The sequence below is a fragment of the Schistocerca gregaria genome, chromosome 1 (genome assembly GCF_023897955.1).
Source record: "Schistocerca gregaria isolate iqSchGreg1 chromosome 1, iqSchGreg1.2, whole genome shotgun sequence".
Taxonomy (NCBI): domain Eukaryota; kingdom Metazoa; phylum Arthropoda; class Insecta; order Orthoptera; family Acrididae; genus Schistocerca; species Schistocerca gregaria.
The window spans coordinates 307,293,913-307,319,251 of record NC_064920.1 but is presented as its reverse complement, the minus strand read 5'-3'; the positions used below and the strand labels follow the sequence as shown (position 1 = coordinate 307,319,251).

The 25,339-nt window shown below is 41.7% G+C and overlaps 2 protein-coding genes across 3 annotated transcripts in view; one reads left to right on the top strand and one right to left on the bottom strand.

Annotated features, from left to right (window-relative positions):
* Positions 1-10,457, bottom strand: part of LOC126342883 (actin-interacting protein 1) — a 164,921-nt gene extending 154,464 nt beyond the window's left edge. Inside the window, exons 1-3 of the mRNA XM_050001893.1 lie at positions 10,369-10,457; positions 9,629-9,750; positions 7,660-7,750 (exon numbers count right to left, since the gene is read on the bottom strand). Coding sequence (XP_049857850.1) covers positions 7,660-7,750; positions 9,629-9,750; positions 10,369-10,384 — 229 coding nt within the window. The 5' untranslated portion in view covers positions 10,385-10,457. The remainder of the gene's footprint in view (positions 1-7,659; positions 7,751-9,628; positions 9,751-10,368) is intronic.
* A 112-nt stretch (positions 10,458-10,569) lies between these two features.
* LOC126342899 (cyclin-J) overlaps positions 10,570-25,339 on the top strand; it is a 54,797-nt gene continuing 40,027 nt past the window's right edge. The window contains exon 1 of one of the 2 annotated variants that reach the window (XM_050001895.1): positions 10,570-11,892. Coding sequence is in view for 1 of the 2 variants with exons in the window: in XM_050001894.1 (XP_049857851.1) it covers positions 10,810-10,812 (3 nt within the window). In the remaining variant the exon portion in view is untranslated. The remainder of the gene's footprint in view (positions 11,893-25,339) is intronic. The other variant, XM_050001894.1, reaches the window with a different exon arrangement.

Below are 25,339 nucleotides of genomic sequence, written 5' to 3'. Positions count from 1 at the left end.
TGACTGGGGCTTTGTTTCTGGATTGAAAAATGGCATCCACGTCTCATCCATTGTCACGACCAATGAAAAGAAAGTCCCATTCATGCTGCCATTGCACGTCAACATTGCTTGGCAACATGCCACACGGGCAGTCATGTGGTCGTCTGTCAGCATTCATGGCACCCACCTGGATGACACTTTTCGCATTTTCAGGTCGTCGTGCAGGATTGTGTGCACAGAACCCACAGAAATGCCAACTCTGGAGGCGATCTATTCAACAGTCATTCGGCGATCCCCCCCAAAACAATTCTCTCCACTGTCTCGATCATGTCGTCAGACCGGCTTGTGCGAGCCCGAGGTTGTTTCGGTTTGTTGTCACACGATGTTCTGCCTTCATTAAACTTTCGCACCCACGAACGCACTTTTGACACATCCATAACTCCATCACCACATGTCTCCTTCAACTGTCGAAGAATTTCAATTGGTTTCACACCACGCAAATTCAGAAAACGAATGATTGCACACTGTTCTAGTAAGGAAAAGTCGACATTTTAAGTATTTAAAACAGTTCTCATTCTCGCCGCTGGCAGTAAAATTCCATCTGCCGTACGGTGCTGCCATCTCTGGGACATATTGACAATGAACACGGTCTCATTTTAAAACAATGCGCATGTTTCTATCTCTTTTCAGTCCGGAGAAAAAAAATCGGAGGCCTTAGAACTTGAATGCACCTCGTACTAAAACCACATTTTTGGTGAGCAGAAGCTGTGCTGTATAACAAACTACATACGAAAAAACTGCATCAACTGTGACACACATCCTGCATGCACTGAATGTTAACTATCTAATGCCGACTGTCGATGTGACTGTGAATTCAGCCACGAGACATATAAGTCAAACCACCACCATTCCAGCAAGAAAATCCTATTCTATGATTTGCATAATCCGAAAGCCTGTTTTTGTTAGCCCACATAACTTCCAATGAAGCAAGTATAGTTACAGTGTCAAGACTGTTAATGACATGACAACATACATCCAGGATATTTTGGCCTCACCTCCAGGTGCTAATAAATACACTGCAATTAAAAAAGGCTCCAGGCAGTTACTCGTGTCAACCTGAAGTCAAAAAATTAGAAAAGATACTCCACACTTAGTCAGGTGATCACAGCCCTTCGTAATTTCTGTGTTGCCTATGGACCCTGGCGAGAAATGCTGTTTATGAAGATATTCTACAAAACAATTAGCTGTTGCACCTACCATCTCTCACAGGGAAAATACTGTATGCGGCAACACCCCTGACACAAAGACAAAAAGCAGACCGCATTATCGAGATGCATCCACCCGTAGGTGTTGCAGCCATATACCCACAATCACACATTTCCTTGGCCTCATTACAAGCACAGAGCACCGAGACAACCATAAGATTGCTGCTCTTCAAACTCAACATTCCATTGACCACTGCAGCACCAACACTCACTGAGGAAATGCTGCTATTCCCCATCAACTAAAAAGACGTGATGGTACCACTGACAATTTGGCTCTGAATCTTGAAAATGCCATTCCTTGTGTCAGCTGGGACATACGTACATCTATTCACAATAAAGTGCCTGGCAGAGGGTTCAATGAACCATCTCCAAGTTGTCTCTCTACCGTTCTTCTCTCCAACAGCGCACGGGAAAAAACAAGCACATACATTTTTCTGTGCAAGCCCTGAGTTCTCTTATTTTATCTTGATGATCATTTCTCCCTATGCAGGTGGGTGCCAACATAATGTTTTCACAATTGGAGGAGAAAACTGGGGATTGATCTCATGAGAAGATCCTGTTGAATGGAAAAATGCCTTTGCTTTAATGATTGCCACTCCAATTCACATATCATGTCTGTGGCACTATCCCCCCTATTTCACGATAATACAAAATGAACTGCCCTTCTTTGAACTTTTTCTTTGTCATCCGCCAGTCCCACTTGATGCGGATCCTACACTGCATAACAATGCTCCAGGATAGTGCGGAGAAGTGTGGTGTAAGCAGCATCTTTAGTAGACCTGTTGCACCTTCTGAGTGTTCTGCCAATGAATCGCAGTCTTTAGTTTACTCTACCCACAACATTATCTAAGTGATCATTCCAATTTAGGTTATATGTCATTGTAATCCCTAAGTATTTACTTGAATTTACAGCCTTCAGATTTGTGTGACTTATCAAAAATCAAAATTTAGTTGTCTTCTTTCAGTACTGATGTGAATAACTTAACACTTTTCTCTATCCAGGGTCAACTGCCACTTTTCGCATCATACAGATACCTTATCTAAATTATTTTGCAGTTAGTTTTGGTCATCTGACGACTTAACAAGATGGTAAATAACAGTATCATCTGCAAACAATCTAAGATGGCTACTCAGATTGTCTCCTATGTCATTAATGTAGACCATGAATTCTAGAGGGCCTATAACACTTCTTTGGGGAACACTGTATATTACTTCTACTTTGCTTTCGATCTATTACCACGAACTGTGACCTTTCTGACAGGAAATCACGAATGAGTCAAACAACGGAGGTGACATTACATAGGCACATAGTTTAGTTAGAAGATGCTTGTGATGAATGGTGTTGAAAGACTTCTGGAAATATAGTATGGAATCAATTTGACATGCCTCGTGAATAGCACTCATTATTTTATGAGTATGAAGGGCTAGTAGTGTTTCACAAGAACGATATTTTCTGAATTGGTGCTGACTATGTATCAATAAATCATTTTCTTCAAGATAATTCATAATGTTTGAGTACAGTATATGTTCCAAAACCCTACTGCAAACCGAAGTTAGTTATACGGGCCTGTAATTCAGCAGATTACTCCTATTTCCCTTTTTGGGTATTAGTGTGACTTGAGCAATTTTCCAGCCTTTGGGTATGGATATTTCTATGAGTGAGAGGTTGTATATAATTGCTAAATATGGAGCTATTGTATCAGCATACACTGAAAGGAACCCGATTAGTGTACAATCTGGACTGGAGGCCTAGCCTCTAATAAGTGATATGCTGCTTTGCTACACCAAGGATATATATGTATATCTTTCTCATCTTGGCAGTTGTTCTCGATTGGAATTCGGGAATGCTTATTTCATCTTCTTTGACGAAGGAGATTCGGAAAACCATGTTTAATAACTTTGCTTTAGTGGCACTGTCGTCAGTGACTTCACCATTTTTGTCGCGCAGTGGAGGTATTGATCGCGTCTTACCATTGGTCTGCTTTATGTATGACCAGAATCTCTTTGGGTTTTCTGCCAGATTCCGAGACAGCGTTTCATTGGAGAAATTATAAAAGCATCTCACATTGAATTACGCACTATATTTCTAACTTCTGCAAAACTTTGCCAATCTTAGGGATTTTGTGTCCTTTTAAATTTGGCATGCTTTTTTCATTGCTTCCGCAACAGCAATCTGACCCATTTTGTGTACCATCACTTACTAATTTATCTGGTATAAATCTCTTAACTGCCATCGAAAATACCTCTTTGAAATCATTCCACATCTTTTCTACACTTACGTGATCAGATTGGAAGGAGTGGACACTGTCTCTTAAAAAGGCAGTAAGAGAAATTTTTACCAGCTTTTTAATTAGATGTACTTTGCATTTCTTTTTGATGGTTGTGTGTGTTATGGCATTCAGCCTAGCAGCAACTGTCTTGTGGTCGCTAATCCCTGTATCCGTCACGATATTCCCTATTTGTCCATTATTATTTGTTGCTAAGAGGTCAAGTATGCTTTCACAACCATTTACACTTCACTTCAAGTGGGCTCATGAACTAATTGTTCAAAATAATTTTCTGAGAAAGCATTCAGCACAATTTCGGATGACATTTTATGCCTGCCACTGGCTTTAAACACACAATTTTTTCAGCACATTGAGGGTAGATTGAATTCACCACCAACTATAATTGCATGAGTTGGATACCTATTTGAAATGGGACTCAAGTTTTCATTGAACTGTTCAGCAGCTTAATAGTTTATTTGATTGTCAAGTGTAACTTCTACCCTTACTATTTCACAGGAACCATCTACTTCAATTTCACTAGAAGGTAAATTACTTCTGACAGCAATAAATACTCCACCACCAACTGTATTTAATATATCCTTTCTGAACACTGTTATGTTGTTTGAAAAAATTTCGACTTTAGCCAGCTTTCCGTACCTATGACTATTTGAGCTTCAGTGTTTCCCATTAGGGCTAGGCAAGTCAATAATGACTGATATGGCTTTCCTGACTGCAGTCGTTGGCTGCGTCACTGACCATTGCACAAAATTGTAGTTTCTAGGAACCGTAGGTGCTCATGTATTTATGCACCATCCTTTTCGACTACTTCGCTGTAGCTATGACGACTTGTCTCTATACTTCCAGTGGTTCCACAATCAATACATACTGTCATGTGACACATTCACTAAACTTAACCTTTTGTTGTGAATTTGTGTGGCAATTCATTGTGGCAGATATAATATACCCACCCTTGGTGCAGATTTCATTTTACAGCCTGCTACTGGTCCTTTACCACTGCCGCCTGTTTGATACAACCATTAATTTGCTACCTGTAGACATTTAAGCTGTGCAGACAACATTACGGTAAGCATGATTCTCTACATTTAGATCTCCTTAAACAGTTCCCGTAGATCATTTGACATATACCCACATTAAGATCCGTACAGCACTCAAAAATATATCATATTGTCACAATTCCAGGACCATCAGTTCATACTTGATCTTAAAAGAACTGAAGGTAGCAACACAAGAATTTTCTCTTGTGCTCACCCAAGGGATATGTTATCTTTGAAACAGCAGCTAGTTCCAAAGACAACCAAAGGATGGCACCCAAGCAATGATAACTGGCAACTTAATACCCGAACAATTCAAGATTGGGATCCTGTTCCATATGTTGAAAATTTCTCCTTCAGTAACCACAATAAATTGCCTTCTCAAGAAAAGATTTGGAACATGCTTTCCACCAAATACCCACTGCTTCAGAAGACATATCCAAGACTGCTGACTGCACTCCACTCAGCCTATTGAGTTTACTATGATGCCTTTTGGATAATGCAACACTGCAAAACTTTGCTGTGTTTTATGGGTGAAGTCACACGCAACCTCAATTCCTGCTATATCTATACTGCAATGTTTTGGTGATGTCTAGCACCAAAACAGAACATCTGGAACACTTAATAGCAAGTATTCACTCACCTCTGTCCACACGAATTATTCCTCAATCAATCAAAGTGCATGTTTGGAACATCCAAAGTTCAGTTACTAAGGCAGACCGTTATCACTCAATTCAGGTGCCACAGGAGAGAGAGTGGAAGTCACTAACATCTTAACCCACAGCCTGTGAGTTGCTTAGATTTCTTGAGCTTGCTAACTTTTATCACTGTTCTGTGAATAACCATGCACTGCTGGCAAGCTCCCCTGAATGACTTTTTGAGAGGTACTCTGAAACCAACCTGCAAATTACGGTAGGCTCATGAAGCAATAATTGTCTTTAATGTGTAGACATATCACTGAAGTTGCACTTATAGGATACCCTAATGTACAAGTGTGTCTCACTTCAATAGTTGATGGATTGCAGCTGCAATAGGTGCTGTACTTAAACAACAAATATATAACACTGTCAGTCCTTGGCATTCTTCAGTCAGAAGATACCTTAACTGCAGCAGAGCTGATCAACATACAACTGGGTTATATGCACCGTACACTTCCACACAGAAATTTTGCCAAATGTCTGAAAGCCAACAGTTTACACCTGTCACTAATTACAAGCTGTTAATTTATGCTTTCGTCAGAGACCAAAGAAAATATCATTATGTCAACAATGGCACTTGGGCTACATTAGCACAATATATGACACACATCCCTCATGTCAATGAGGAACTGATTACATCAGCATATGTCCTGTCCTGTGCAGACACAGTTACAGACAATGTGGACTACAAAGCATCTGCCTTGCGCAACACAATAGCAAGCTGCAAGTCTTAGTTGTAAACCCATCTTATTATGTCTTCATCACATCCAGATACCCCATTCAAATGTGATGTCTTATCATGATGATTCTATATCAAATGCACACAGGTCTGTGACAATGAACTTTCAACAGCAAGCAATCTCGTCACTGCATAATTTTTCCCATCCTGAAGTCCAGAGTATGACGAGGCTTGTTAACAGGTTAGTGTATAGCCAAATTTGAACAGGGACTGCAAAACTTTTGTGCACCAGTGTACAGTCTCTCGACGTAATTAGATCCCTTGTCATATCAGTGCACCTCTGACACTTTCATTCTGTCCAACAAACAATTCAAACATCTGCGCACAGGCATTGTTGGATCATTTCTGCTGTCTGAAGGACACATCTACTGTCTAACTGCCACTGACTGCTTTATCCACTGGCCAGAAATTTTTCCTATGGTTCATGCCACCACTGCAACCACATCCTTTCACAGATGGATTACTTTTTTCAGAGAGCCTCTCCCTATCACCACCAACCACTGCAAGCAGTTTGACTCATGTTATTTTCAAATCGCTCACTGTGTTGTTGTTATTGGATATGAAATGTATCTGAACTGCAGCTTATCAATCAGCAGCAAATGGCTTAGTTGGGCATTTAAACTGCCAATTAAAAGTATTTCTACGATGCCTTGAACCACAACATTGGACAGAAACTCTACAAACTGTCCTACTAGGTACATGTACTTCCATCAAGGAAGATCTTCACACCACAGCAACAGAACTGTTTTATAGTCAAACAATTTGATTGCCTCATTAATTATTTGGCAAGGCACCTAATGACCTGACTGAGGCATCAGACTCTGTTCGAAAATTATGTTCGCACATTTGCCAACTATGTCCAGTCACACTGAGAGTAGCATACCTGCCGTCTTTTCATTTTTGCTGATATTGGTAAATGAAACTAGATTTTTGTTAGACATGATGCTGTGCACAAGCCACCATGACGTACTCTTCGCAGTCCATTGAGATGAGAATATATTTAAGGTCAATGTTACCATGCCTCAACTACAATTTCCATTGATCTTCTTAAACCTGCTTTCTGCATCTCCTATGGTGTTACCTGCAAAACCAGACAAGCCACGGCAGACAATGAACAAAACTTCTAATGACAAACTTGGCAGAATCACCCACCCCTCCATCCATCATTACTGATAACCCACAACATATGCCGGACAAAGTGCCTAATGAATCTACAGCAAACTTGGGAGAACTGCCTGCTCCTCCAGCTGTCTTTATATGATGTGGACTCCATGTCCATTTCAATGGAAAATACTGTAAGAAATTGGAGGGGGAGAGAAGGGGCAGTACTGAAACGTGATAAAGAAGTGATGTCATTATGCACTGCAGTGTTACTGCTGACTCTTGTTTACTCTCTGCTATCATATTTATTCATAGCTTCTGCTTTTAATTGTTACTGCTTGTGCTCTTGCAGGCATGTATTAAATGTTGTTAGTAATGTATTGATAATGAAACAGCAACTAGTTCACGGGAACAAAAATAAACATGCCTTTATGCTAAATGAGAATAGTGCTTCACAGTGAAAGGTTGCTTCTGCATTGTTTCCCAGAGCAAACAGAAAATTACATAAAATTAGAGATAAAAATAACAAAATCTCTATAATATTAATGATTTTCATACCTCCTGATGCTATGTAAAATCCACTGGGAGAATATTTGGCGACATTCGTAGTGCAGGAGTGTTCAGTATAAATGTCCGAAATTGCAGGATTCTAAAACAGAAATGAAAACATGGTATTAAATATATGAAATTTTCCCATTTCCAGCCTGAAAAAGTGAAGATATCAAATCCCAAGTGAACACCCCCCCCCCCTCCCCCCCCGTTCTAAAAACAAACACACACACACACACACACACACACACACACACACACACACACACACACACACACACACACAATATTTTACACTTGAATCTTTAAGGGTTCCTTCTCTTCACAGGAAGAGCTAGATAACTACATAGACTATCTCAGCTCAGCCTGGCACCCTTGCGTAAGCTAATACAACAAGCTACCACAGGGTACCAATAAGCATACTTGTCCACCTTTCCTGCCCACTCATTCACTGTTCTGAGATTTACCTGAAAGCAATCCCTATACTCACCTTAAAAAATACATTGGTAATGTCATGTAAGCAATCTAAGGATTAAAAATTCGAAGCAGCAGTGTGTTTTCAGTAACCAATGGCGTATTGGTGAGACTAGTGGCTTTCAATTACAGAAAAACAACTAACATAGCAGCAATCTCATTCAGAACTGAATATAATCTTATTGTTGGTGACAAATAATCGGTTTGCTGCATTAAAGTACAACACTGTATGAAATTAGATAACACTGCACATAGGGCACATAGTAATCTCTCACACTTCTAGCAATTCATTTTTAGCTCATTTGTGCCATTCACTTTACTCATGGCAAATAAAACTATCAACTTCCAACTGAACTAGATCTCAAAGTGCCTATCAATCTGTTTGTCACCACAACCAATATTTTATATTTCAGATGAAAACATAAAACAACAGCAGCAACTATGAAATGTATCAACTATATTGACGTCTAAAATGTCAATTTGAACACAAAAAGTGAATCAAGATATCTCTGAGCAATTTTTCTTTCCCTTCATTTGGTTAACATACCGCCATCAAATGACTCCTCTACTATACTTTCATGGCTGCCTCTGGTATGTTGATGCAATGCCACTATCTGTTCTATATGGCTCCCATTTCTGCTTCATATGCATGCAATATTTTGGGGAATTACCACGATAAAGAACCAGAATTACCTTAAACATAGATAGGTTGTACAATAACAATGCTGATAACTAATTAGTCAAAGAAATTATTATTCAAATAATGTTAAACCTATATAACAATATTATGAAAAGGATAGTTGCTACTCACTATATAGCGGAGATGCCAAGTCACTGACAGGCACAATATAAAAGACTGTCACAAAATAAGCTTCCAGCCAATGAGGCCTTTGTCAAAAACAGAAGACACACACACACACACACACACACACACACACACACACACACACACACACACACACACACACACACACACACAAACTACAGTCTCTGGCAGCTGAAGCCACACTATGAAACACTTATCAGCGACTCAGCATCTCCACTACATGGTGAGGAGCAACTATCCCTTTCATAATGTTGTTACATCCTAAATTCTCCACTGTTTAATGTTAAAGCTTCCATATACTGAACCGCAGCAATGAAAAATGACAAATTTCCCACTGCAGGGTTGGTAGCCTGGAAATATTATACTGATCATGAATTCAATTTCATCTATAGCTAATCATGATGAAAAATATACAGTTAACTATTTCAATATTCTTGAACTGACAGGAAGATTATAACTTACTTTGTTATGTTACTTTCCTACCAAAACATTAGCTAACAAGTCATTAAGACAACAAAGCAGTATCTGTTGAAATGTTTTTAATCATGAGAAAAAAATGATAGAACAAATACGATACACCAATAGTGCACACTTCTTCTGTCAATTTATGTGATAATTCTGAACCTCCAAAATAAAACTTATTAAGAGAACATTTGTATTATTCACATTTCTACATACCTCTATATTTCTTATTATAACACTATTTCCATTGGTGTAAAGAAAATTTTTTCCCTTTGGATCTCCTCCTAGAACAATTGGTTGGCCCCTTTGAGTTCTCGGAAGGGATGCAAAAATATATTCTGTAAAACGAAAGAATTTTTTTTTACAAAGTCATACTGTACAGTGTACCAATAAATGTTTAATCTTCACATTTGGGCCGTTGTCATTGCATAACCATAATGCACAACTTTTAATAAAGTAACAAAATATTATGTACATAATTCCATTTCAACACTTAATTCTACAACTTTCAAAACTTTTTATTTAAGTAATGCCGACCTAATTTCGCAACAACAAGTGTTAAACAGCTTCCATAGCTTGTTAACGCACCAGCTCCATTTATGTAGCTATAACTACCCAATCCGCTACTGATGGTTAGATTCAAACTGCTTTGCATTATTTTGACAGTAGTACATGTGGGACGGTCAGTTTCGTGGTAAGAAATGATTTAAATAAACTTACCCGGTAAAAGCAGCTTTTGAGTTTGGAAACAGCTTTTAAGTAATGAATTCTGTTGTCTTCCCAATTAAATGCTCATCTATATATAATCTAGAGGAAGTAATATCCTATGCGATCTCTCATAGTAAACACTCAACAAGCACATCTGACATCAGCAGCCGGTTATGTATAACAAATCGTTAACAATGGCAAAATAATTCAATACGATAAAGTTCTATGGCATCTAAAATTTCACTTACTGTTGGAGTAAGACATGTCAGGTTCCTTACATGAATTGCACAGAGCAACTTATATTTCACTATCTCTCTTCTCGTAACCACCCTCTTTCCACACCACCTCCTTTTCCTTATTTGGCGGAATGATAGCAACGAGTAGAATTTCATTTCCAACAGATGGAAGCACTGTTGAGTACAAAATTAAACAAATGAATAGTAATATGCGCTGGGGCGAAACAATGTTTGTCTGCTGAATTGCTGCAATGTAGCGTTAGACAAGTAATGTTATGTGGGTGGGCATTTCGCCTTGTTCACCATTTCGTGGTTTTCTTCAAAGTTTAATGTGAAACATAAATTCAGTCATAAGATATGTACTGTGATATTAACTCACGATTGTGTTTTATAAGGATCTGCGACAAATAACACGTATCTTCAAATATTTGTATCGCGAACTTTTGACCGTCAATGGTAATGAGTTTCCACATTTATGAGGTTTATATTCATTTCGTTCGTCCATAGCATAGGCTTTAATTTATAGAAATTCAATCATTTGTAACGAGTGGATCCAGTTAACTAATCAGTAGTTTTTTGTACTAAACATGGTTATTGCCTGTTGTAACTGTCAAAATTTTTGTTAATTGCAATTTAAAAATTTTCGATTATTCGTAATTGCAAATTAATATTATTAATTGAACATGCATGCAGCAGGTATATGTTTTGTTTGTTTGTTGAGAACTTCGTAGATGTACACTACAGAGCTACAGTTATTAATTTGTTGTAGGAACACTATGTGATTAAATTCAGTTGCTTAGGTCAATTTGCCTTGCGACTGTAGGTACTAATTTGTTAAAAATTATAAATGTACTAGACTAGTATATAAAATTTATGTTCAGGCTTTCGTACGTTATCATACTGTAACAGGAGTTAATATAGCGTCTAGTGTCTAAATCTAATAATCACGATTAACTGCAGCAATCACTCGTCCACTAAGTCCAAAATATACACAAATCATTCACCTCTTCATACTTCAGGCTTATGTAGTTGTAATTTTTAGTGACGTGTATGGGGAAATATATAGTGGTATTAGTCAAAATGAGAAGGAATAATTTTTTAGGGCGCCGGTGTACACTAACCCATGTAAATGTAGTTTTATTTCTTGACTTGTACATTTGATTTACTGTAATGGTGTTTTTGAAATACGATTATCCATTAGTTCAAAACTCGATCTTTTGTCATGGGTGTTTGTATCGTGTACTAAGTTAGGTCCCCCCCGCTCCGTCCTTTTTCATCAGGAGAATGTGTTCTCTGTAAACGTTTATGTGAAATGAGAGGAAAGGAGAGACAGAAACTGTTGCAGGTAAAAGGTTTGCTGCTTTTTAAGTGTCAGAGGGAGGGCTACTGAGCTTAATATCCAAATACAGCATCCAGCTCATCATCAACACTATCATAATTCCACGAGAAGCTGCATAGAGCTTGGGTGTTCACTTCTGAGCATTGGCTTACAGCTAACAAAACTTCCCACCACATGTGCACTGGTGGTAATTACAGGTCAGTTGAACCTACGAATACTGAGCATGTGATATAATGATGCAGTGGCATGTGACATCATATGTGTACAAACACAAAGAAATCAGGATACTGCCATAGTTATTTTGGCTCTTTATTATTTTTGGGAATGTAATTTGTGGTGGCAGACTGATCTGTAGAGTAATGTGAGGTCATGAATAGATTTCAATGTGACAGTTTGCTTGTGAGATGCTGATACCAATTAATGTGAACATAAAATATTAGTTGTAGTGACACAGCAAGAGATCTAGTTTGTTTTAACAAATAAATTTGCCAAACAGCCATGCAAATTAAGAAGTTATTTTATTTTCACTACCAGTTTCAGCAATTCAATATACCACCTTCAGGCCCATATGCATACGGGGCCTGAAGACGGCATATTGAATTGCTGGAACGGGTAACGAAAATAAAATAAAATAACTTTTTAATTTGCACAACTTTTTGGCAAATTTCTGAGTTAAATATTTGACCAGCCACTGTCCCATGTCCACAGTGGATCAACAGAGATGTAGTTTGAGTTGAAAGATCACACTTTATTTGTAAGTTGGTGAAGCTAATGAATGTGAATACTAAATCATAGTTGTGATGACATACTGATCTGTAATGAATCAGGAGGTCTAGGTGAGATTGAATGATAATTTAGCTGTGGTCATCAGTCGTATGCAGTATGATCCAATTTATTGCCCCCTCAAAGGACTGTTAATGCTGCAAGACATAGGTTATATAGTTGCAGTCAATCATATGACCGAAACCAACAAATGCAATGACTAAACATCCTATTGTAAACGAAACACAGTAACGACATACTACTGAAATATCAAAGTGAAACATCGCAGACCCCATCTACATAACAAATGACAACAGACTTCGTAGACTATACTGATGGCTCACATTGTTTAGTAGAACCAGAGAAACACGAATTAGTGACAAGAAGTGTGTGAATATGCTAAGAGCTAGTTGGAGATCTGTATTGTGATACTGAAATGACCAATAATTTGTGGTTGACTGAATGATGTAAGAAATAAACAGTGGTATGTGATTTAATCAACAAGATGAACTATTGGTAGTCAGTGGGATATAAGCTTGTTATTCTTGTCATACAAGCAGACATTCATAACATTTTGATATGAATGCGAAAGATCTTTCAGAATTTTCAAAGGTTGATACCCAAATGAAAATTCTCAGTAATTTTTAATAAGATTAAAAATGTCTTTCTTGCTAAGAAGGTGAGTACTTTGGAATCCAGTATAAAAATTTTACACCATTTATAAGTCATTCATCTGTATTGGAAGGATATTTGACACGCTGATGTTGTCTTCTTCAATCTGAAGACTGGTCTGATGCAGTGTTTCGTGCTACTCTATCCTGTGTGAAGACTGGTCTGATGCAGCGCTACGTGCTACTCTATCCTGTGCAATCTCTGCGTCTCTGAATGACTACTGTAACCCACATCCTTTTGAATCTGTGTACTGCATTCATCTCTTGGTATTCTGCTATGATTTTTTCCCCACCACAATTGCTTCCAGTACTAAATTGGTGATCCCTTGATGTCGCAGAATGTGTCCCATCATCCAATCCCTTCTTTGAGTCAAGTTTTACAACAAATTTCATTTCTCTCCAATTTTGTTCAGCAACTCTTCGGTAGTTATTCTGTCTACCCATCTCATCTGCAGCATACTTCTGTAGCACCACAGTTCTGTTTTTGTCTGAATGATTTATCATCCATGTTTGTTTCTATATGTGGCTACAGTCGTAACAAATGATTTCAGAAAAGACTTCCTAACCAATATTTGATATTAACAAATGTCTGTTCTTCAGAAATGTTTTTCTTGCCGTTGCCAGTGTACATTTTATATCCTCACTACTTTGGCCATCGTTAGTTATTTTGCTGCCCAAATAGCAAGACTCGTCTGCTGTTTTCAGTGTCTCTTTTCTTGGTCTATTTCCATCAGCATTATCTAATTTTATCCAACTGCATTCCATTATCCTTGTTTTGCTTTTGTTGGTGTCCATCTCATAACCTCCTTTCAACATCACTGTCCTTTGCATACAGTTGCACTTAGTTCTTTTGCTGTCTCTGACAGAATTACAATGTCATCAGCAAACCCCAAACTTGTTATTATTTTTCCCTCAATTTTTTGCACAGTTACAGGTAGAATAAAATCAGGGGTAGGCTACAACACTGTCTCATTCCCTTTTCAACCACTGCTTCTCTTTCATAACCGTCAACTGATATAACTGCCATCTGTTTTCTGTACAAGTTGTAAATAGCTTTTCGCTCCCAGTATTTTACCCTTGCGAACTTCAGAATTTCAAGGAGAGTACCTCATTCAGCATTGTCATAAGCTTTCTCTAAGTTTACAAGTGATACAAATGTAGGTTTTCCTTTCATTGATCTATCTTCTAAGATAAGTCATAGGATCATTATTGCCTTGTGTACCTTCATTTCGCCGAAATGCAAACTGGCCCTCCCCCAAGGCTGTCTTCTACCAGTTTTTCCATTTTTCTATAAAGAATTCATGTTAGTATTTTGCAACTATGATTTATTAAACTGGTAGTTTAGTAATATTCATACCTGTCAGCACTTGCTTGGAATTATTATATTCGTCTTGAAGTCTGAGTGTATTTCACCTATCTGATACATCTAGCACTCACCAGGTGGAAGAATTTGTCATGGCTGGCTCTTCCAAGGGTGTCAGTTGTTCTGACAGTATGTCATCTGTGCACAGAGCCTTGTTTTGACTTATGTCTTTCACTGCTTCCATTTCTATAATATTGCCTTAAAGTTCACCTCTCATGTGTAGACCCTCTATAAACTTCTTCCACCATACTGTTGGCCCTTCTTTGCTTAGGATTGATTTTCCATCTGAACATGTAATCCTCATTCAGCGGCTTCTCTTTTCCAGGGCTCTCACAAGTTCTGGAAATCAGGATATATCAGCGAATTTCAAATGTATCAAGGAAATTTGGGGGGGGAATAGGAATAAAAAATCTGGAAAAACACTTTTTTTGTCCCAGTAGCATGAAATTATTCGTTTACTGAGATATCGCGCTTCATCACTGGCTGGGCGCAGCAGAATACGTGTGCCGCTTCTCTACTTCATCATTCAAACTGCTTCTCCCCTTCCTACCCCTCCCCTTAGCTTGCAATCAGTGCTGCCACCACTACTTGTGGGTAGTCTAGCAGCTGCCGGTGAGAGGCTGAGGCGCGTGAGGTGCGATTTGTTGGGATCTAATTCTGAGAGATTGTTGACGCAATGGCAGAAGACAACGGTCATGTGTGCACTAGTTGTGTCTGAGTGATTGTGTGAAGGTCTGTGTGCTCTCATTTTCTGACAAACGCTATGGCCAAAAATTTAGTTGTGAGAGAGTGATTGTCTTTCTGTGTATCTGTCTATGGCTCAGCGATCATCTTTACAGTGAGTTGCTACCTATCCTCATTAGCACTGATTCTCAGACTATTTGCGCATGTTATCTGTTTTGATCACTGTGGACTCATTTCACCAAGATGGTGTCTGTGACACATGAATAGCTGGGCCACATGAGTGGACTTCCATGATGCGTCAAAACCACAGGCCATTTCTGTGGGTATCTCTAACGGATAGGGCCTACCAATCTCAAGCTCATAGTTTCCTACTCATGTGCGGGCCTTGCCTGTCGGATCTAGTCTAACCAATCTGCCTGCAATCCGGGTCTGTCTGTGTGTGGCATAATGTGATGGATTTCCATGGTTTATCCACGGACCCAGGACTGTGGTGGTGCTCAGCAGGCCAGAGGCCATGGGCGATGGATTTCAAGAATTGCAACTGTCTCACCGCAAATACATTGTACAATGCAGTGTTTTATAGAAATTTTATTTATGTAGTACATTTGGCACTTCGAAAGAAGTTCATATATTAGAAAGTATGGATGATAAGAAGTAGAAAATTGTGACATCGCTGGCAGTTTGTACTATGTACTCATGAATTTCTTAAAGGAAATATCACACAATACCTGTAGAATTATAGACATAACATACTGGGTAATAACCAACAATAACATACATAGTAGAAGCAACATTTTGTTGGCGATCACCTATAGTGTTGGTTTACACAACTGCAATAAAATACATTTTTTTGTCATCAAATGTGGTTCGCTTTATTAAAATAAAATAAGATCACTAGCCTTAATGAAACACATATACCAGGTGACTTGATTTCTCCATCTGAAAACAATTAATTTCAAAAGATGTTACTGTTTGTGTTTTAACATTTTTGCTCAGATGTTTAGAAATACAGAAGTCTTTACATTTTTTTGGCAACTTATGTCTTTTGTTGCCCTTGAGATCTCAAACTTTGTCAGGGAAAAATACTGAAACTTGTCTGGAAATCAGGGACTTTCACTTGGGGAAACTTGTGGCAACACTGCTTTTCACCAAAGGGCTCTTTAATTTTCCTGTAGGCAGTATGTATCATTCCACTACTGGTATGGGCTTCTAAATCCGTACATTTGTCTCCTAGCCATTTTGCACTTACTATCAGTCTTATTTTATGTGACATTGATATAGTCCCTTTCACCTGCTTCATCTACATGAGTACTCTGCAATTCACATTTAAGTGCTTGGCAGAGGGTTCATCGAACCACAATCATACTATCTCTCTACTATTCCACTCCCGAACAGCAAGCGGGAAAAACGAACACCTAAACCTTTCTGTTCGAGCTCTGATTTCTCTTATTTTATTTTGATGATCATTCCTACCTATGTAGGTTGGGCTCAACAAAATATTTTCGCATTCGGAAGAGAAAGTTAGTGACTGAAATTTCGTAAAAAGGTCTCGCCGCGACGAAAAACGTCTATGCTGTAATGACTTCCATCCCAACTCGTGTATCATATCTGCCACACTCTCTCCCCTATAACATGATAATACAAAACGAGCTGCCCTTTTTTGCACCCTTTCGATGTCCTCCGTCAATCCCACCTGGTAAGGATCCCACACCGCGCAGCAATATTCTAACAGAGGACGAACGAGTGTAGTGTAAGCTGTCTCTTTAGTGGACTTGTTGCATCTTCTAAGTGTCCTGCCAATGAAACGCAACCTTTGGCTCGCCTTCCCGATAATATTATCTATGTGGTCCTTCCAACTGAAGTTGTTCGTAATTTTAACACCCAGGTACTTAGTTGAATTGACAGCCTTGAGAATTGTACTATTTATCGATTAATCGAATTCCAACGGATTTCTTTTGGAACTCGTGTGGATCATCTCACACTTTTCGTTATTTAGCGTCAACTGCCACCTGACACACCATACAGCAATCTTTTCTAAATCGCTTTGCAACTGATACTGGTCTTCGGATGACCTTACTAGACGGTAAATGACAGCATCATCTGCGAACAGTCTAAGAGAACTGCTCAGATTGTCACCCAGGTCATTTATATAGATCAGGAACAGTAGAGGTCCCAGGACGCTCCCCTTGGGAACACCTGATATCACTTAAGTTTTACTCGATGATTTGCCGTCTATTACTACGAACTGCGACCTTCCTGATAGGAAATCACGAATCCAGTCGCACAACTGAGACGATACCCCATAGCTCCGCAGCTTGATTAGAAGTCGCTTATGAGGAACGGTGTCAAAAGCTTTCCGGAAATCTAGAAATACGGAATCAATTTGAGATCCCCTGTCGATAGCGGCCATTACTTCGTGCGAATAAAGAGCTAGCTGCGTTGCACAAGAGCGATGTTTTCTGAAGCCATGCTGATTACGTGTCAATAGATCGTTCCCTTCGAGGTGATTCATAATGTTTGAATACAGTATATGCTCCAAAACCCTACTGCAAACCGACGTCAATGATATAGGTCTGTAGTTAAATGGATTACTCCTACTACCCTTCTTGAACACTGGTGCGACCTGCGCAATTTTCCAATCTGTAGGTACAGATCTATCGGTGAGCGAGCGGTTGTATATGAGTGCTAAGTAGGGAGCTATAGTATCAGCGTAATCTGAAAGGAACCTGCGTTCAATAACTCCGCTTTAGCGGCACAGTCATCGATAACAGTACCATCGGCACTGCGCAGCGAAGGTATTGACTGCGTCTTGCCGCTTGTGTACTTTACATACGACCAGAATTTCTTCGGATTTTCTACCAAATTTCGAGACAATGTTTCATTGTGGAACCTATTAAAGGCATCTCGCATCGAAGTATGTGCCAAATTTCGCGCGTCTGTAAATTTTAGCCCATCTTCGGGATTTCGCGTTCTTTTGAACATCGCATGCTTTTTCCGTTGCCTCTGCAACAGCGTTCGGACCTTTTTTGTGTACCACGGGGGATCCGTTCCATCTCTTACCAGTTTATGAGGTATGAATATCTCAATTGCTGTTGCTACGGTATCTTTGAATTTGAGCCACATCTCGTCTACATTCGCATAGTCAGTTCGGAAGGAATGGAAATTGTCTTTTAGGAAGGCTTCTAGTGGCACTTTATCCGCTTTTTTAAATAAAATTATTTTGCGTTTGTTTCTGATGGATTTGGAAGAAATGGTATTGAGCCTAGCTACAATGACCTTGTGATCACTAATCCCTGTATCAGTCATGATGCTCTCTATCAGCTCTGGATTGTTTGTGGCTAAGAGGTCAAGTGTGTTTTCTCAACCATTTACAATTCGCGTGGGTTCGTGGACTAACTGCTCGAAATAATTTTCGGAGAATGCATTTAGGACAATCTCGGAAGACGTTTTCTGCCTACCACCGGTTTTGAACAAGTATTTTTGCCAACATACCGAGGGTATTTGTTACGAGACTCAAACTTTCTCTGAACTGTTCCGCAACTGTATCATCGGAGTCTGGGGGTCGGTAGAAGGAGCCAATTATTAACTTAATTCGGCTGTTAAGTATAACCTCCACCCATACCAATTCGCACGGAGTGTCTACTTCGACTTCACTACAAGATAAACCACTACTGACAGACACAAACACTCCACCATCAATTCTGCCTAATCTATCTTTCCTGAACACCATCTGAGACTTCGTAGAAATTTCTGCAGAACTTATTTCAAGCTTTAGCCAGCTTTCTGTACCTATAACGATATCAGCTTCTGTGCTTTCTATTAGCGCTTGAAGCTCAGGGACTTTTCCAGCGCAACTACAACAATTTACAACTATAATTCCGACTGTTCCTTGATCCAAGCACGTCCTGTAATTGCCAAGCACCCTTTGACATTGCAGCCCATCCTGCACTTTCCCGAGGCCTTCTAACCTAAAAAACCGCCCAGTCCACGCCACACAGCCTCCGCTACGCGTGTAGCCGCCAGCTGAGTGTAGTGAACTCCTGACCTATTCAGCGGAACCCGAAACCCCACCACCCTACGGCGCAAGTCAAGGAATCTGCAGCCAATACAGTCGCAAAACCGTCTGAGCCTCTGATTCAGACCCTCCACCCGGCTCTGCACCAAAGGTCCGCAGTCGGTTCTGTCAACGATGCTGCAGATGGTGAGCTCTGCCTTCATCTCGTAAGCAAGACCGGCAGCCTTCACCAAATCAGATAGCCGCTGGAATCCAGAGAGAATTTCCTCAGATCCAAAGCAACACACGTCATTAGTGCCGACATGTGCCACCACCTGCAGCTGGCTGCACCCTGTGCTCTTCATGGCATCCGGAAGGACCCTTTCCACATCAGGAATGACTCCTCCCGGAATGCACACGGAGTGCACACTGGATTTCTTCCCCTCCTTAGCCGCCGTATCCCTAAGGGGCCCCATTACGCGCCTAACATTGGAGCTCCCAACTACCAGTAAGCCCACCCTCTGCGATTGCCCGGACCTTGAAGGCTGAGAATGATCCTCTGAAACAGGGCAGGCAGCTGCATCTGGCTCAGCTAGAGACAGTGCCTGAAACCAGTTTGTCAGACGCACCGGGGAGGCTTTCTGATCAGCCTCCGGGGACACCTTTCGCTACCTGCCACGCCTTGGAACGACCTCCCAATCAACCACAGGCAAGGGCTCAGCCCCACTGCGGGCAGCAACCGGGGCAACCACAGCGGCAGACCGATCTGGGGACAGACAGGACGAGGTGGACATCCCCGTGATACCCAAGTCCGGATCCCCACAGTGGTGCCCATTGGCAACAGCCTCAAGCTGCGCGACCGAAGTCAGTGCCGATTGCAGCTGTGAGCGATGTGCTTCATTTGATGCATTTTTATATTTTGTCCTTTCATAAGTTAAATTCAATATCTCTTGTGTTATCCAAGGATTTCTACTAGGCCTTGCCTTTTTCCTATTTGATCCTCTGCTGCCTTCATTATTTCACCTCTCAAGGCTACCCATTCGTCTTCTGCTGTATTCTTTCCCCTGTTCAAGCCAATCAATGCCTAATGCTTCCTCTGAAACTCCCAACAACATCTGGTTCTTTCAACTCGTCCAGGTCCTTTCCCCTTAATTTTCTACCTTTTTCTGATTTCTTCAGTTTTAATCTACAGTTTGTAACCGATAAATCGTGGTCAGAGTCCACATCTGCTTCTGGAAATGTCTTACTATTTAAAATCTGGCTCCAAAATTTCTCTCTTACCATTACACAACCAATCTGAAACATTCTCAGTCTCTTCCACATATACAGACTTTTTTTCATTATTCTTTAAACCAAGTGTTAGCGATGATTAAATTATGTCCATTCAAAATTCTACCAGGCGACTTCCTCTTTCATTTCTTTCCCCCATTCCATATTCGCCTACTATTTTTCCTTCTGTTCCTTTTCTTAGTGTTGAGTTCCAGTCTCCTTTCACAATTAAATTTTTGTCTCCGTTAACTAAATGGTTAATTTCTTTTATCTCCCCATACATTTCTTCAGCCTCTTTATGGCTTCACATCTATCTTGGCTACAATAATGTGTTCACTATACTGTTCATAGTAGCTTACCAGGATTTCTATTTTCTTATTCATTATTAAACCCACTGCTGCATTACTCCTATTTGACTCTGTACTTACAGCCCTTTATTCACCTTACCAGAAGAACTTCAATTAGTCCAGTTCCCTTTTCAAATTTTCTAACCTATCTGTCTGATTAAGAAATACAACATTCCACACTCTGATTCGTAGAACCCTAGTTTTGTTTTCCCTGATGACGACTTTCTCCAGAGGAGTCCCTGTCAGGAGATATGATTGGGGGACTATTTTACCAAAGTGGAGATCATCATTGTTCAACCATACATTAGAGCTGCATTTCATCGGGAAAAATAACAGTTGTAGTTTTCCCCCTGCTACCAGCTGTCAAAATTAACAGAACAGCAAGGCCATATGAGCTGGTGTTAAAAGGCCAGATCGATCAGTCATCCAGACTTTTGCAGCTACAACAACTGAAAAGGCCACTGTCCTCCTTCAGAAACCACATATTTGTCTGGCCGCAAAATAGATACACATCCATTGTGGTTGCACGTACCATATGATTTCCTGTATTGCTGAGGCACGCAAGCAAGCCCACCTGTGACAAGATCCGTGGTTCACAGAATGTCAAGTTACATATATTCTTCTATGTCAACACAAGTATGGAAAGCCAATAGGATGATTTCCAGTAAATGTAACAGGTTGCTCATAGTAGCTGTGTGGTGAGACAGGGATACCTTCAAGCAGCTTGTAGAGACATTGTCTCGTCTGTGGGGAAGCACTCTGCAATGCCTATCACGGTCAGCCAGGATTGAGTATTCTGTCACCACCATGTAACCATGATTAGAAATCCAGTATGATCATTGTCTCATGGGGTCCATGCCATAACATGTGGCCCCCAACATAAAAGTAAAAGAGAATGTACACAGCATTTAGTAGCAGTCTCTTAATGAAGTTTCTCATGAGTATATTGCAGAGGTAATGTTCTTGTTCCTGTCTTACCCGATACTTATGTAAATGATCAGCCAACCTCATTGTGACTTTTGTCTTGTTACTGTGAGAACTCATAGTTTTTATTGCTTCCCACTCTGAGTATTGTTGAACATCTTGTGTATTTTTCAGTTTTATGCTTTTTAAAAACACCTTTTTCAGGTTAAACAGTGGAAAGTTCAGGATGAAATAATGACAGTATGGAAAGAGTAGTTTATTGCTCACTACATGGAAGACGCAGGCAGGTATAATTAAAAAGACTGCTGAAGTGTTTAAGTTTTCACATAAAGTCCTCCTTCCAAAGTAGAATCTGTGGGGACCAGAGACTGGGTGGTGAATATATATATATATGTGTGTGTGTGTGTGTGCTACTTCAAAAGTACTTAGCCCAAAAGATGAAATATTTTAGCAGTCTCTTTCATTGTGCCTGTATGTGATTCAACACCTCTGTGTGGTGAGCATCAAGATGTACTTTCCATATTGTTGTTGTTGTTTCAGATTAATTTCGATTGTACAACAATAATGGCACCCCCCCCCCCCCCCCCACACACACACACACACACACACGCACTAGAGGTGTTATGTATAGTGATGATCAAGCATTTGTCAACCAGGAGCTTGTCTTTGGAAGAATACTTGATCAAAGCAATTAAATTAATGTTACAAGAACAATCGTTTCAAACATTGCCTGACTGAAGCATCTGTATGTCTTTGATCTGAGAAATCAAATGCAGGAAGAAATTACATGGACCAGTACCAGTCTGAAAAACTGCTCTGCAGACCAGTGTATTTTAATAATCTAAAGGATCCCCCTGCGGGTTCGGGGGTAAGAATAGGCCCGCGGTATTCCTGCCTGTCGTAAGAGGCGACTAAAAGGAGTCTCCAAAATTTCGGCCTTATGTGATGGTCCCCACTTGGGTTTGACCTGCCTTTTTCAAAATTTCCGTTGTTAGTGCGTGCCATTTGGGGAAGGACGCCTTACGTGGTGTTTTTCTATTGGTCCATCGTGCACCTCCATCTTGCATGCTATCTATTGTCGTGTGGAGGGATTTACACACCATGTCTTCTGGGTTGCCTCCTCGTCTTGTGCACAATCCCCTTCTTAGCGCCCACGGCAACTGTGGACCCTTTCAACACCTAAAATCCAGCACGGTAGCCAGTCCGTTGTGGTGGGGTCGTCATGTACCCTCTTGGTGGTAGCCCCCTGACCACGCAGGGATCGCACTACAGATGCCAGAGCTGTTTCCTCCCCATGCATGCCAAGAAGTATGTGCCCATCTTGTCTGGGGCACGGGGACTCCGGGCAATGGGATATCGGCCAGGTACCCGTTGCTTTGGCTGGGTGGCGCCCTTGGGGAGAGCCCTCGTTCGGAGTAGGTGGCATCTGGGCGGATGTGGCGCAATGAAGCGCAATAAATCTCACCATGCTGGTGGTCGCACTGCCACCAGCGTCTCTAAGCGAGGCAGAATTGAATTCGATGCTGCACAATATGATCCTCAGTCGTTCCCCTCGTTGGCTGCACCATGGGAGGGACGCAGATCTAGTGCCAAGCAGGAGCCTTATGTACCACAATACCTTGTCTGCAGCAGAACTGATGGTGACTCCTTTCTTTTGACGAAGCCTGTGTTTTTTGTGGAACACCTGGAGGATAAGTTTGGGGAAGTGGCGGGGTTGTCTAAAATGAGGAATGGGTCCATCCTCCTCAAGACGTCCTCCCCAGCCCAGTCACGGGCGTTGCTCTTGTGTGATAAGCTGGGAGACGTCCCTGTTACCGTCACTCCCCACAGTAGCTTAAATATGGTCCAGGGGATTATTTACCATCGCGACCTCTTGTTACAGTCCGATGACGAGCTGAGAGCTGACTTGGAACGATGTGGTGTGCATTTTGTCCATCGTGTGCACAGAGGACCCAAGACCAACAGGGTGGCCACCGGTGCCTTTATCTTGGCCTTCGAGGGTGCTGTATTGCCTGAGAAGGTCAAGGTAATGGTTTACCGTTGTGACGTCAAGCCATACGTCCCTCCCCCGATGCGGTGCTTCCAGTGCTGGAAGTTTGGGCATATGTCCTCCCGTTGCCCATCCAGCGCCACATGTCGAGATTGCGGACGCCCCTTTCATCCCGCCTGTCTGTGTCAACTGTGGGGAACACCACTCTCCATGCTCGCCGGACTGCCCCGTTCTTCATAAGGAGCGGAAGATTATGGAATTTAAGACCCTGGACCAGCTTACTTATCGTGAGGCAAAACTGAAATTTGAAAGGTTGCATCCTGTCCCTCTTCAAACTTCTTATGCTGCAGCTACGTTATCGTCGCCCTCGCGGGCGGCAGTTGTCGCCTCCTCTGTGCCGCCTTCAGTTGGCCCTCGGGGCCGTACATCTCTGTCTGCCCCCCTCGTGTCTGGGGGCAAGCCTTCCTCTGTTGCCCCCTTAGTAGTTGGGGGCAAACCCCCTTCTGTCACTCCCCCCGCACATGCTTCAGGAGTGACATCTGCTCCAAAACCAGGGGGCTCGATCCCTCCCCCTCCCCCTTCTCTGCCGGCGTCGTCTCTGCCGGCGTCGTCTCTGCCGGCGTCGTCGTCTCTGCCGGCGTCGTCGTCTCTGCCGGCCCTCCCTTCTTCCGTTTCTTCTGATACCCCGCCGGATGTCAGCCAGTGGCTGAAGGTTCATCCACCTGCTGGTCGTAGGGCTTCTGCGTCGTCGTCAGCCTCCGACGCTCCTTCAGAGAAACTCTCCCAGCCCTCTAAGCCAAAGGACAGACGCGAGAAGAAGGAACGGAACGTGTCCAAGAAGAAGGACACTCCGGCAGTTTCAGTACCGCCTGCTGTCAGTAGTTCTGGCTCTGGGGATGCGGTGGCGATCCTCGCCTCTGCCGCGGATCTCGCCCTCACGGAACCCTCGGGGACCTCTCCTATGGACACAGCTGACTCTCGCTCAGTGGCGGCCGTTGACTCAGCGGCGCCGTCTGCCTCTTAGTCGCCTTCACGCCCTCCCAGACCCTTCTTGCTTCCATTCCCCAGTGGAATTGCGGCGGTTATTTCCGCCACCTGCCTGAGCTCCGGATGCTTCTGAGTGTTTCCCCTGTTCTCTGCATTGCTCTTCAGGAAACTTGGTTTCCAGCAATGCGGACCCCTGCCCTTCGCGGTTATCGGGGATACTATAAGAACCGCGCTGACTGTCAACGAGCTTCAGGTGGAGTTTGCCTCTTTGTTCACCACTCTGTCTGTAGCTCCCCAGTACCCCTTCTGACGCCTTTAGAGGCAGTCGCTGTCAGGATTGAGCTCTCGCCAGCTATTACTGTTTGCTCTGTTTACGTTCCTCCGTATGGGCAACTCCCCCGACATGTCTTGGCTGCGCTGCTGGCTCAACTCCCGCCGCCATTGCTGCTTCTGGGCGATTTCAATGCCCACAACCCTCTATGGGGTGGGACTGTCTCCGATGACCGCGGTCGCGCTGTGGAGCATGTGTTGGCTCAGCTCGACCTTAGCCTCTTGAACACCGGTGCTCCCACGCATTTCAGTGTGGCCCATGGCTCGTTCTCGGCCATCGATCTCTCTCTTTGCAGCCCCGGACTTCTCCCATCCCTTCACTG